Here is a 13,518-nt window from a genome sequence, read left to right on the forward strand (position 1 = left end):
AAAGGCCAGGAGAGAAGTTACTGTCGCCACCGTGGTCGCAGTGTTCCTTCTGCTAATGGCTGGCGCCACTGGTAATGTGACATGAGCATGAGGCTGTGTGTGTGTGTGTGTGTGTGTGTGTGTGTGTGTAAAACTGGGCAATATTTATCTTCACTGACACGTTAATTACTCATCAACTATAGTCTTCAGTGAGTGCTATGAGACAACGGCTTTGTTAAGATCCACCTTGCTGAGACACAAACCAATCAACTAGGTGCTATAACACCTTTAATGCATGTGTAGGGACCAAAAATATCGCCTTGTTCATCAAAGGAATAATGGCTTTTCATTCAAGTGTAACTGCTGATTAAAACTAGTAACTAATAAATAAAATCATTGCTGCTCCCCAAAAGTCTTCAACATAATCCCAATAACAATTTTCTACACCTGCTATGTAAAGAATCCATTTGTATCAATATAAGGGGCAACTACATTTTATAATTTATGATAACCTTTCAACCACTGTGTTTAGGTCATTTTAACAAATAAGGAATATCACATCACACCCTCTTTTAGGTTTTTTAGAAACTTGCGATTTAAATAACCACTGTCAGCCACTTTGATCTCCTGTTTCCTTTGAAGGTCCAGTGGGTAAGATTTTTTTTTGTTCCACAGAGTGTAATGAAGTCATGAGTTGAAATCATGCCATCAGTCCCTGACTAACATTTAACACTCAACACTTTTCATTTCAGTGTTGCAATGGTCTGAGAACTTCAAAACCTCAACTGTGACCTGTAAACACTGATTTTTAGAGGGTACTTAACCTAATTTCCACATCACTAATATGTTCCACAGACTTTACAGTCTCAAGTAAACATTTATGTGCACACAGCATTTGCTTATTGGCAGAACCTTTTTCCACTGCATGGTGTGCTGTTCAGCTGGAATCTGGAGGAAGTGGCACACATATTTTTCCAGAAAATCAAATAAACACAACGGAATGACTGATACAACTATCATATGTCAGAATTTTAAATTTACGCTCCAAATAGTCTTTTCAATGATCCTTCCTGAAAAAGTCACATCTAGTTTGGCTTCTCTGAATTGAACATGGCCCTATACTAGGAAATACTGGTCACGCCTTCCTACTGAAGTCCTACCAGGGAAAGTTAATCTTTCCTTGGTAGGCTGCAAAACACACATCTTTAGGTAGAGGAGATAGCTCGAGACTCTTTGTATGGAATTGATTTTACAGGTTTCATGTTCAATTTCTCACAGCTGTCATTTGAAGTTACGAAGCTACACATATCCAGTAGATGGCACTCGCCAACCGAGAGAGGTAAAAAAAATGTACATGGTCGGTATGCAAGAGCTGAAGCAGAAAAACGGTGATTGCAAAAACAGCCTGTTTTGGTTCATGTCGACTATCACGGGCCCTGCTGTCTGGCGATACGCTAAAAATGTTCGTCACTGGGAAACAGTCGTGAGGAAACGAGAAACAAATCGAAACAAAAGGATGTGGCTCGTAAAATTCACAACGGCCGCCTTTCTTTAGGCCGTTACTTTCCCACAGATGGTCCTGGCCTTTGATAAGACCACATGGTCCTAAAATCCTTTTTGGCAGGCCACGATTTAAAAAAAAAAAAAAAGGGTACAGTTCATCAGCTACAGGTGGTATCTTGAATGAGTCCACTTGGTTAATTTCTGCCCAAATTGTATATGTGCAAACATCTATATTGTGTATATGTAAATGTGAATGGCCGTAACCACAAATAGTAGGAATGAAATGTACAGATGTCATTCACCATCACTCAATGGTGATTTTGTAAACTCGCTTTAAGAGAGCTGGTGGAGTTTCTAGCGTGTTAGCCTTGCGAGCTGACAGGTGGGGCTGTTCTTTATGAGGATAAGGTAAAGCTGGGCGGAGGAAGTCTGCCGCTCCACCTGACAACTTCATGCGGGAGGCTGAAAGCCTCCACTGATCTCCTGTTCCCGTTGGCAAGCACTGACCTCACTGTCTAATCGTGCTAAACGACCCTTGTAAATGAAACACTGCAGCCCCACAGCTATGACACCCAAAAAGCTGAAGCTGGCAGTACACCCCCCAGAGGCTCCAGGTGCTGTGCGGCGGGGACAATATAACGGCTTTAGTGCAATGGTGGAATGAAGCAGCATGAAGCAAAGGAAGTGGGGAGAAAAACTCTGATCACACGGCTGTGGTCTCGTGGGTAATGAGCAGCGTTACATCATGCAAATCGTTGCAGTGATCGTTACACATTGTCTCAAGTGTTTGAATAAATTGCTTTGTTGTACTGTGTTGTGGATGTGCAAAACAGAAACATGGCCAAAGCCATCCACAATCGTTAAATCAATTGAGCAATTTGTGACAGTCCTGTTTTAACAGGCTCAAAGAGATAAGAATGACAAATCTGAATTTCAAAAGACAAGTGTGAGCCCAAAGCTTGTAAAGAACACTCTGCATTTATGATTTGACCAAGTGAAAAAGGTTGCAAGTCTCGAATATTTCAGACATATGAAAGGAATGAACCCTTATTGCACTCACACAACATTACTGCATGGTGTCAAATGTTAGATTGATTTTCAGTCTTCCTGGTGGAATGATGTCAAGCAAAAAGTACTTTGTTTATACAATGGTTTGAGCTCAGCAGTGTTACAGAGTGGAAATTTGGAACTCAGGCTGAACAAGGCTGTCAAAAAGTTTGATTACCTCATAATTATTTACAACCGTAGTTGAGATCCAATACTTTTAAGTGTGAGAAAAAGCTAACAGCATTCTGTCCCCACTTAACATAAAACAATGTAAAATAAATCACCTGGAAAGTTCCTCCAAAACTGCATTCCTCACTTTCTACTAAAGTTCCCTGTGAACAGTTTCCTAAAGTGGACTTTCTTTGCACTCTCTCTCCTCACTCCCATTCTGGCTTACACATGGAAACAAATCTACCTACATCCTCTCGCACATTTAATCTGGACAGTTCCTCAGCACAGGTCCACCAAACTTCTGCCTCCAAGAGGAGACGTTTGACAGTGCGACACCGCGGACGATTTGCCAGATCTGCTCACCCCACGTTAAAGGCGCTCACGGGGTAACCGCGTCCGCCTGCCTCCCACCCTGCTCCTCTCTTACCCTCAGAGAAGGTGATGAGGCCGAGGAGGTGCAGCAGCTTGAGCGAGGCACACACAATCACCACGATGCCCAGCGTCTGCAGCCCCTCTGTCTCCCACGCCGTGCTCAGCATGTCACCCTCCTCAGGCTCATGCCGGTTTGTGGCCGGTCCCGCCGACTCCGGCTCCAAGCCCCCCACGCTCCAGTTGCCCGTGGCCCAGGCAACCTCCGGCGTAGGATGGCACAGGCCGTGCGCTCCCGGGCACCCACGTGCACCGCTCTGATCCTGTCCTGGATCCAGGCTGTGCGGCCGTGGTGGGACGCGCGCGTGGTGATGGGGGGTGGAAGGCGCTCGGGACCCAGGGCCTCCCCAGAGAAGCACCGCAGGCAGGAAAAGACGATGAGGAGTGGAGGCGAGGAGAGTTTGACCCACTCTGCTGTGTCACTCTGAAGTGCACTCTTATTTGAGAGAGCGCTCCGGCTCTGAGATGCAGGGAAGGGGAGGGCTGTGGGAGCGACTGGGAGGGTGGAGGGAGGGTGGAGGGGTGGAGCCAGAGAACGGGAGGCTGGAAAAGGAAAAGGTGTATCCACACAGACATAGACGTGACCTTTTTAACACACGCACAAGGCACGATTCATTCCCTTTTGCTCCGTCTCAGCAATTGCTGATCATTATGTCTAACAATGCACTCAAAGATCCACGCGTACCCATTAGACTCCACTAATTGGCCAAGTAGCATTACAGCACGCAGGAGCACTGAGTATCTTACTCAAAAAACTTAACTACATACTTAATCTTATTAGAAAGGGTGTTTGAACTGAAGTCAAAAAACATCCTGCCAGCCTTAAATGTTTACTTACACAGTCCCACAGGACACATAAGCATTGATCCCTGTACACATAGAGAGGCGAATAAATCTTTTGTGTTCAGCACCTTGCTAAATTGACCTGACACCAATTACCTTCATTAAGCAATGGCTGAATCGACAGGATTTGCTTGAGGTCAGTCTAAAGTTCGTGATTCACTGTACCTGCATCCCAGTCTGTGATCTATCTCAGGGGTTAGCACCAGAACACGTAACTACTGCCACCTGCTGGGGTTTTGGCTTTGCAGTGTTCTGATGGTCTGTCACATGCAATGTGATCCTTGGATGATCGCAGCCAATGCAGCAGACAATAACAAATAATTAGCTGTCTGGGATACAGAACACAAATTACTGGAAAAGGTAAACACCATATTAAGCAATAGTCTATACAGCCCAACTTTACAAATTAAGACAGAGTTTATACAATATACTCCAAACTGCTCCAATGACACTAGCAACATTTTTTCCTATTATGACAAAGAATCATGACTCATGGAGAGGTCGACACACACACACACAAAGGCCACCTCTTCATGGCCGAATGGCCCAGTCCAACTACTTCTCTCCCCTTTCACAAAACACCTTCAAGGTGATATCTGAAATGTCATGCCACGTTGATGGAGGTCTGCCCTATTCTGGCCCAGACTTCTTATCGCTGTCCAGCACAGGATATGTGTCTGATGTCACAGGTCTTTCTTCTTCGATTTCTGAAGGCGAAGGAATCGATTTTGGTGAGAGATTACATATTTTGCTTGGCAGCCCAAAGCTTCCCTGGTCTCTGGGGACTCTTATCAAGAGAGGGAGCCACAGGAGTAAACTAGAGTCTGGGTCACCTAAAGTACTACAGGGTTCTGCTCTGGATGATAAACACTGAAAAGAAAAATATTCCATATTCAGTCATTCCTTCCCATCTAATGGCAACACAAAAATTGGGGATTAAACAACAACAACAACAACCCCCCCCCCCCACACACACACAAAAGTAGCTGTTAAAATAGTAAGGAATAAACACAACCTTTCATTGTATGACATACTTAAAACGAAACAGCCTGCCATCTATTATGCAGTTATGGTATTATCAGTAGCATTCATACCTATTTGACAGACAGTAAATATAAACTCACTACGGCACTGAGGTTGTATCGTGCGAAAAGCGATTCCTTTTTGAACTATTCTCCTGTTTCTCAGTATGTACAAATACTCACTGATTGTCTCCTAAAAGCAGGCCACACATTTTTACACAGATGTTGCTCAGACGTGCAAACTAGTGTGCACAATATATCCATATATCATTCTGAAGCACAGGAACAGTGTAACTGATGAACACCACAGTCAGTAAGCGGACAATGCTGTCGTTTTTGCTATTTTGGTTTGGTACTCCAACACATGGCATTTGAAAAAATAATCAATATAAGGTTAAAATGTCAGCTTTAATTAAATTAATCTTTAAAGAGTGAACCAAATTGGAATCACAACCCTTTTATTAAGCAAACAAACATACAAACAAAAAAAGCAGCTACAGCTTTTCTGGGCCAAAATGATAATGTTCCCCACTAAACATATGCTACATTTACTGAAGTTGAATCTCAAGGTAAAAGGCCTCTAAAACAAATAGGAGCTGCAAACAGTTGCATTATTCACGGGGCAGAGCAACAGTAAGAAGATACTTGGTCAACAAGTTGCTCAGAATGTCAGACACAATTCCCTCAGTCTCCTTTCTTGAAAACACCGGGATAAAGCCTTTAGTAGAAGAGCATTTAATGTGAATGTATTGTTTCTGGTGTCAATGTTTGTTTTTTTCAAGCCTCTCATCATACAGTATGCAGTAAAATGACATCTAAAATACCACACCAGCAATATAGACCTTTAAATGCTCTTGCATTTCATTTTGCATAGAAAACTACAAACAAAAGATAAGAATATTCACCAATAAAATGTTACCATGTCAAAAAATAAAATCATCTGTTGCCATATATTTTGATGTCTATAAACATGCAAGTTCAAAAGCATGTATGGGTGCTGAAGTGGCAACACACATATTGAAGCAGATGATGGTTGGTAAGTAGTGATTTTGTCCTGGCTAATTATGAATCTGTGGAACATTTAGAGCTTTTCACCGAGGCATCGTCTGCTCCTCTCGTGGGAGCTTTCCCCAGGACTCACCCCCTGAAGACGGCAGTGCTGTCTGACGCACACATGTGACTTACCAAATAAATCCTATCATATTAATTTATAAGCTCTTCTATCTGGATGAGGAAATGTTGTTGCTTTAGTCCACAGTTCTTAGTAACACTTAATGATGGGAGGCTGTTCAGAAGGCTACATGACACCTACATAAGTCTTTCATGACAAATGACAAACATACATAAACATTTATAAATGCTTTTTCCAACAAGCGTCATAAAACCTGATTTGTCATCTTTGGTGTCAAGTTGACATAACTATGTCAAGTGCTGGAGAGTTATTGTAACATTAGGAGGTGTTATGACACTGTAAGGAGTGAAATGAGGGCGTTATGTTAACAAACTCAGCTCAATGATTTTTGGTATGCCAGAATTAAAAATAATGCTGACAATAACTGTACTCGAAACAAACTGATGAACAAAGCAGGAGGCAAGTCAAATCTTTTGAGCACTTCTAGAAACAACGGTCTGGATTTTATCCAATGGCAACGTTTCACTGGAAGTTGCCTATATACAAGTTAATGAATGACCAACATTTTTCCAGAAAACAAATCAGCAAGTCTTTACTTGATAACAACACCCAAAAACCACTATAAGATATGTGTGTGTGTCATCAACTGACTTTGGACAGCCTCCAGTGAAAACAACCATCAGCATCAACTCTTGGCTGCTGCTGTGGGCTTTTGGTCAGGTGTAGCACAGATGGGAAACAGCTCACTGCCCTCGTTGAAACAGGGCTGTCGGTGTCATTGCTAAAGCCACAGCCAGGTGTACTCACTTCAACTAAATGGCACACGGAAGGCCTGCGAAGTGACAACCATCCAACTCAAGTCTGTTACTGGTGGCCGAGTCAACTTAGGAGGGGGGGAAGTGGTTCCTGGTTATAGTGGGTCCTCTGCCTACACAGGATGCGTGCATACTTAGATTTAGATTTCCTGGTGGCAGCCCTGGCCAAGCTCACCGTCCAGAAGTGAAGGTGTCCGGGGAGGCTAAGCACTGGCGATGTGGCCTTCATGTTTCGTAGGTGAAGCTGCTGGTTCTGGAGGGTGTGAACACGCGGCACTGGTGTAGGCTGTTGGACTCCTCATGCCGGGGGGTAGCGCACACGAGTGCCATCCTCGGCAACATCGGTGACGGAGAACACTGGAGGTGACGCATGAGCTGTGGTAGCGGAGCCGGTCAGGTTTAACACAAGCGCAGACACAGGCTGTAGGAGTCCCTGTGCTGTTATAGTGATATCTTCGCAAGCCACAGTAAAAGACAATGCAATGCAGCACAGCCATAGCACCAGACATTGCCAGACATTCGGCTGCATCCCCAATGTCTACCATTGGCTAAGAGAGAGGCTACGGAAAAGAAAGTGGGAGAGTTTGTGGCTGTGGGAATCGTCAAGCCATCAAACAGCCCCTGAGCAGTACAGGTGGGCTTGGCGAAGAAAAAGGATAACAGCTGGTGTTTCTGCGTGGACCATCACTGGCTCAGAGCTGTTACTAATTCCAGCTCATATCTGCTCCCACACATTGACGACGCCTTAGATCCGACCAAGGAAATGTGGACCTGACGCGCTGGTGGACCACGCCACTGAGTGCCGGTGAGCTGAAGTGCTCTCTGGGTTTGGCTTCATACCACCAGCGCTTCTGTTGATACACCCACACTACAAAACCGGCTCACAGCAGAAGGGGCTGCGCTCCAGTGGGACAAGGAGGCCGAGCGTGCCTTGGCTGCCCTCCGTGCTCGGCTATGTGAAGCAGCAGTGCTGGCATTTCCCAGGACAAGCTGCAAGTTTATCATGGATGCAATCTTCAGTATCGCACAGGTACAGCATGAGGTTGAGATGGTTGTAGTTTACTACAGGCTGAGCAAGCTTACAGCATGATGAGAGAGCTGTTGTGTGTACTGGAATGGCTACAGCATTTCTGCCTTCACCTCTATGGTGTTTCCTTTGTCCCAAGTACTGATCACACTTCTCCGACTTGGCTCATGCAGTTCAGAGAACCTGAGGGCCAGGTCCCAGGGTAGACTGCGGTGCCACAGGAACAGCACCTCACCATCCAACACCGCACTGGATGCCTGCATGGTAACTCCGATGCCCTGTGTCAATGTCCGTGTGCCACTGAGGAGTGGCTGTACAGTCCACACACTGTCAGCTGGGAGGAATTCTGCTGTGCCCAGGAGGAAGGGGATGACTCTTCGGTGCGTGAATAGCTCCATGAAAACCTGTGACATTTCACAGGCCCACAGCTAAGGCTCTTTGCGCTGGCTGGGACAGCTTCCGTCCACACGGCAGGCTATGGACCGTGTATGACCTTGCTGGATACAGTGCACAGATCATTTGGCATGGGGCCCTTCAGCATGGAGAAACCATGGGGAAACGGCTGCAGCAGTGATTCTACTGGACGTGTGATTGGTCAAGTGATTCTATTGGTCACACTGACATAGGAGTCAGCTGTGTTTTCTCCAGCACTCAAATATAAATACATGTGTGTATTTATATTTGAATAGACCACTACATTTTGCACCTGTGCAAAAGAAACAAATTTGAAAGAAACCCTCCTTCTCAAAGGTGGAGGCTTCTTATGATGAGTATACTGAGATTTAAATGAATCCCACCTCTTATTGAGCTTTGGCATTCAATAAAAAGCATATAGTAACATCAAGGTAATGACAAATATACCACCCATTCTCTAGATATTTTCCAATTTTCTAGATACTTTCCATGAACAAAAATGTAATGTTAGCCTAGCACACTGTCTTGGTAAATCAAGCGACAATGAAACAACAACAACAACAACAACAACAAAAACAACACACGCCTCTAACAAAGTCAGTGTGTCCCTAGCCGTAGTTCAATTAGTAGTTAGGAATATGCTTACCATCGTCGTGGTGCGTTTGTCATTAGCTTCCCTATTGGTTTTAGTCTTTTTCGTGTTGCAGTGTTTAATGAACAGTATGTTTATTTTAAATGGAAATTGGATTTTCGGTCTCGTTTGACCTGTTGCCATCTGGAAGGCACTATAGGTTCTGAAACATTATTTCCCTGAACTTTGCTAAGCCTTCAAGTCTGTGACTAGGTAGCTAGTAACTCTTGCTATTGAGTGCTTAACAATCAAATTTGTGTTTTTCCCTCATTCTGAAGACTGTAAATGCCACTTTTATACACATCAGCAAGACATCCTCTATAAGCACTACAGACTTTACTGGCAATCATTGGTAGAGGTTCTTTTCACTGTGATGTTAAAAATATAGGCTCTACTTTAGGAATATTAAACTTTTCCTATGTATCATTAATTTTATGTTATATATTTGACTTCTAACTGTCAGTGTGAAAGTCCACTTTTATAAGAGTGTTTTAATAATTGAACTAAAAAGTAGCTAATACAGCACAATTTCTTGTTACTGAACCAACTAGAGTTGAATATAAAACATTTGACACATTTCTGTTTCATCCAGGGTTTCATTCAGGGTTTATAACACAAAGTTTAGTTCACTAAATCTGAATTAAGCAAACAAACTTTTATGGGCAACCTAAGTTTAAAAACATAACATTAAAAATTTTAGGTGTAATTACTGAAAGTTTGGTGGGGCTTGTGTGACTTTGGCAAGGTGTGTTGGTAAAAAAAAAAAAAAAAAAAAAAGAAAGCAGGATGCAGGCGTGAGTTGAGAAGTGAACAAAAATGCATTTAATCAATAACAAAAATAAAACACAGAAAACAAAAAGAAAAGGAATGACATTCATCCAAGAAGCGAACTGGTAAAAACACAAACATCTGTAAACAGACAACCAACACCCACTGACGAAGAGAGAACAAGGTACCAGTAAAACAAGTATCAGGCTAACAAGGGGGGCGTGGTAACATGTGGGCGTGGAGTAAACATGCACTTGGTGACACGTCAAAAAATAAAAACACAAAATCAGGAGGGGGCAAAATGCCGTTACAGATTGAAATTTTTCCCAGTGTATAAAATGCAAAAGGTTTTTATAGACACCTCACTTCAAATTTATTTACTGAGAATATGCAAGTTTACAATTACAGATGGCAGCCCATCTGTTACAGTTAGTCTTAATGGCCAAATAAAAAACACCAATCTGTCATTACAGGGTAAAAAGTGTCAGGGTCAAAAAATTCAATAAAATATCTGTTATATCATTGTTACCAGAGGGCATCTTTCTGAAGTCTTCACTTTTTCTCAATTTTACCAGCAGTCTCACTTGGCAAGCTGTACCCTGTCATCAGTCTTATGTCACCCTGACATAGAAAAGACATGAAGCTGCAAAGACAGTTGTCATAACGTGTCCTTTCACCCTATCCAGTGTTATGAACCTTTCTAATGTCACCAAAAATCATGACAGATGTATAAACTTGAGATCAAAATTGTCTATTTGTATATTATCTCAGTTGTCATGATAGGGTTTATGTAGATGTCATGTAGTCTCCTAAACAGTGCCTTTTTTAGTAAAGTGTTACCCAGTTCTCTTAGTCTCTTTCTACTCCATCCTTTTCCACCCAGGTGTTTGTGCCATGCTTCAGAAGTAACCCACTTTGCAATGAGGGGACAGTCTTACCTCAAAATATCATTTATCAAAAATAATGACAGTTACATGACATGAAAGAATATATAATGGAATCATCAAGCTGTTGTGAAACCAGCTACATGGTGTTCTGGAACTAATTACATGCCACATATTGATACCTTTTATGCTATGCAAATCAGCTAAGGTTTTCAATATTTAGGAAACATGGAAATTAGCCCATCATATTTATAAAGGCACCGGGTGTGAAATGCAAGCAATTAAAGCCCTTGAACCGTGGCTGACCACACCAGAACTGCATACACAATGTGGTAGAAAAGACATTGTTTTTCTGCTCACTTTTACAGACACACAACACTCAGACACACGTACTGGTTCTTTGTCACCTGTCTTTGTCTTCCTGTCTCAGGAAACTGTTGCACCAACACACAACTTGCCAAAATATTCACAAGCTGTTTATGTTTGCTTTGAGCGTCTGCTCAGACAACTGACAGCAATTCCTAAGAGTTAAGGTGCTAAGAGATAAACATTACTGCCAGAGCCAATATTTCACCCTCGTCTCTTTGAGCTCTGTGCTCAATGTTGGGCTCTGCTTGTCAGAAAGGAGATTGGATGTGAAACAGTTGGAGGGTGGCCATTGTCTGGGCTGTCCCCGCAAGCCTGCGGAGCAGGACACCGGGGTCTGATAACACCGATTCACAGGTTCATCTGTCACTTGGGCACAGTGGAGTTCGACAGCTCTTCTGAGAGAGGCTGCCACTGTGCTCTGGAGAAGCAGTGCATTCGACCCTGGGGCTGAGCGCGCACCTGGGGGAATGAGGTGAGGAGCACAGGAGGAGGTGTATCGAATCATGTCTCAGAGGGGGGAGGGGTGCCGGGATTTTGGTGAAGTGTTCCTGATGCGATCAAGGAACAAATCAGAGAGGCAGGGCTAATAACTCCACAACACCTGCAGAAAGCGTGTTCAACAATCAGCACACTGAATGAGGAAGTTGCAGCGGAGCATCTAATTTTAGTTGATTTTACCCACCACTTTCTGACAAACTCCTGAAGCACATTCATTGCATGCCCGAGTGAGATCCAATGCATGTCGAGCCGCAGCGGTCTGTCCAAAACACAAGACCACATTAAGAAATGGACCACAAAAGGGGTCGATAGGTAGAAAAAAATATATATACTATTGAAAAGCTTGCAGAGACAAATCAATTGCAAGTTTGCTGGACAGGGAATCATTAATGTGATGAGGCAGAAGACACATGGTTGTACACACTCTTGCCTCGCCCCCTTTTTAAAAACTACTCATTTATTTATTTTCATTTTCTCCCAATGTAATGGCAAGTTCCAAATGTAGCAGCCTATCTTTTCCCTACTTTACACTGATTCAATCCATGGACGATTTGACGAGGCAATGGCTGGGGGGCACGGAGATGGGGAAAGAGGGATGATACCCTTCTCCCTTTCCCACAGTATAGCTCACTGTGTACAGTCTGGAACCTGAACCCAAATCTCAGCAGTGGACCCCCACTGCTGTGGGTGCACTGTGCGTTTCTGCATTTGCATCATAAATAGCTCACAAAAAGGACAAGTTGGATTAAAAGTGTGAAAATAGCGTTAAAAAAAAATTAATGCCACTTTACCTGGACTGAAAATGTTATGAAGGCATACCAGTTCATATCTAGGTTGCAATCCAAACATCCAGAAAACTAAGAACTATACATTATCGAAATCACTAGTCAACACAGAACAATCCCGCACGCTTCAATGAGCCATACTGAACAACAATGACATACAGAAACGGTAGCTATATTTACCTGTACATTACAAATCAATTCTCTAAAGCCATTGCCCTGGTGGTCCTCATTAAGGCCCTGAATAACAGGCAAGTGCTCATATTGGCAGAAGCCAGAACCTCGTTGCATTTATGTCTCGAAGTAAGCTTACCACTGTCACTAATACCACAAGTGCCCATGATGAGCGATGTTAAAGCTATGCTACACAAATCAAAGCTTCACTTTGTTGAGTGGAATCATTAATATGTAATTCAGTGGAAAAGCATGGTGACGAATTGCAACTGCAGGCACTTCTGGGCAAAGCTAGAACATCCCTGTGGGACAGGAGCTTAATTAAACCTGTGACGGGAAGGTAAAATGAGAAGCCATAGGGGAATGGATATTCCAGACTACGTTTCCATCCACCAAACTTAACCATTCAACGGCCTACTGCAGTTACAGAGCTAGAAACCCATTAGGCATATTTGAGGTAAGAAAACCATGAACGAATGCAATTTATAAGCAAATCCCTCCAATTTAGGAAACATTAAGGTGGAATAACAGACAGGGCCTGGGTGAATGAATTATTGTTTTCATTGTCATATAAGGTGAGATTTTGCATAATGCATTAATAATGTGTATATTATGCCAGTTAAGTTTGTCGTGTGCAGACTTCATAATGCGCAAGAAATGAGAACAGCAATAACATCCCCAAGTCCTCATGTACCCCGCTGACAACTGGCTAAGCTTCCCAAGAGGGCTCTCAAATTACTGTATCCTACTTCATTTACAAAAACTGTTTCCCAGTACTTACTCGCTATGTGCAGTCTGCTCCTTTCATGTGGGGGTTGTTAATGCGGTTTTATTCAGGATCTATGCTGACTAAATGGCTAAAGACACAGCACAATGCACGTTGCTTCTGAGGAACACTCCCACTGAAACAGAGCTGAGGAACACTCCCACTAAAACAGAGCTGTTGGGTGTGCTAACCGAGCTTTGCATAGTTGGATGTCATCTATCTGTCTTGGAGCACTACAGCTTCTTGTAGTGTTGACCTTCTGGA

General features: G+C 43.2%; 1 protein-coding gene across 11 annotated transcripts in view; it reads right to left on the reverse strand.

The window, feature by feature from the left end:
• Window positions 1–13,518, reverse strand: part of kcnip4a (potassium voltage-gated channel interacting protein 4a) — a 126,964-nt gene that overhangs the window by 27,625 nt on the left and 85,821 nt on the right. The window contains exon 1 of one of the 11 annotated variants that reach the window (XM_035519897.2): window positions 3,128–3,529. The exons of the other annotated variants lie outside the window; for them this stretch is intronic. Coding sequence (XP_035375790.1) covers window positions 3,128–3,239 — 112 coding nt within the window. The 5' untranslated portion in view covers window positions 3,240–3,529. Of the gene's footprint in view, window positions 1–3,127; window positions 3,530–13,518 lie in introns of those variants that run through there. 11 annotated transcript variants of the gene reach the window in all.

Source organism: Electrophorus electricus, chromosome 13 (assembly GCF_041902795.1).
Source record: "Electrophorus electricus isolate QZ-2024a chromosome 13, ASM4190279v1, whole genome shotgun sequence".
In the NCBI taxonomy this organism is placed as follows: Eukaryota; Metazoa; Chordata; class Actinopteri; order Gymnotiformes; family Gymnotidae; genus Electrophorus; species Electrophorus electricus.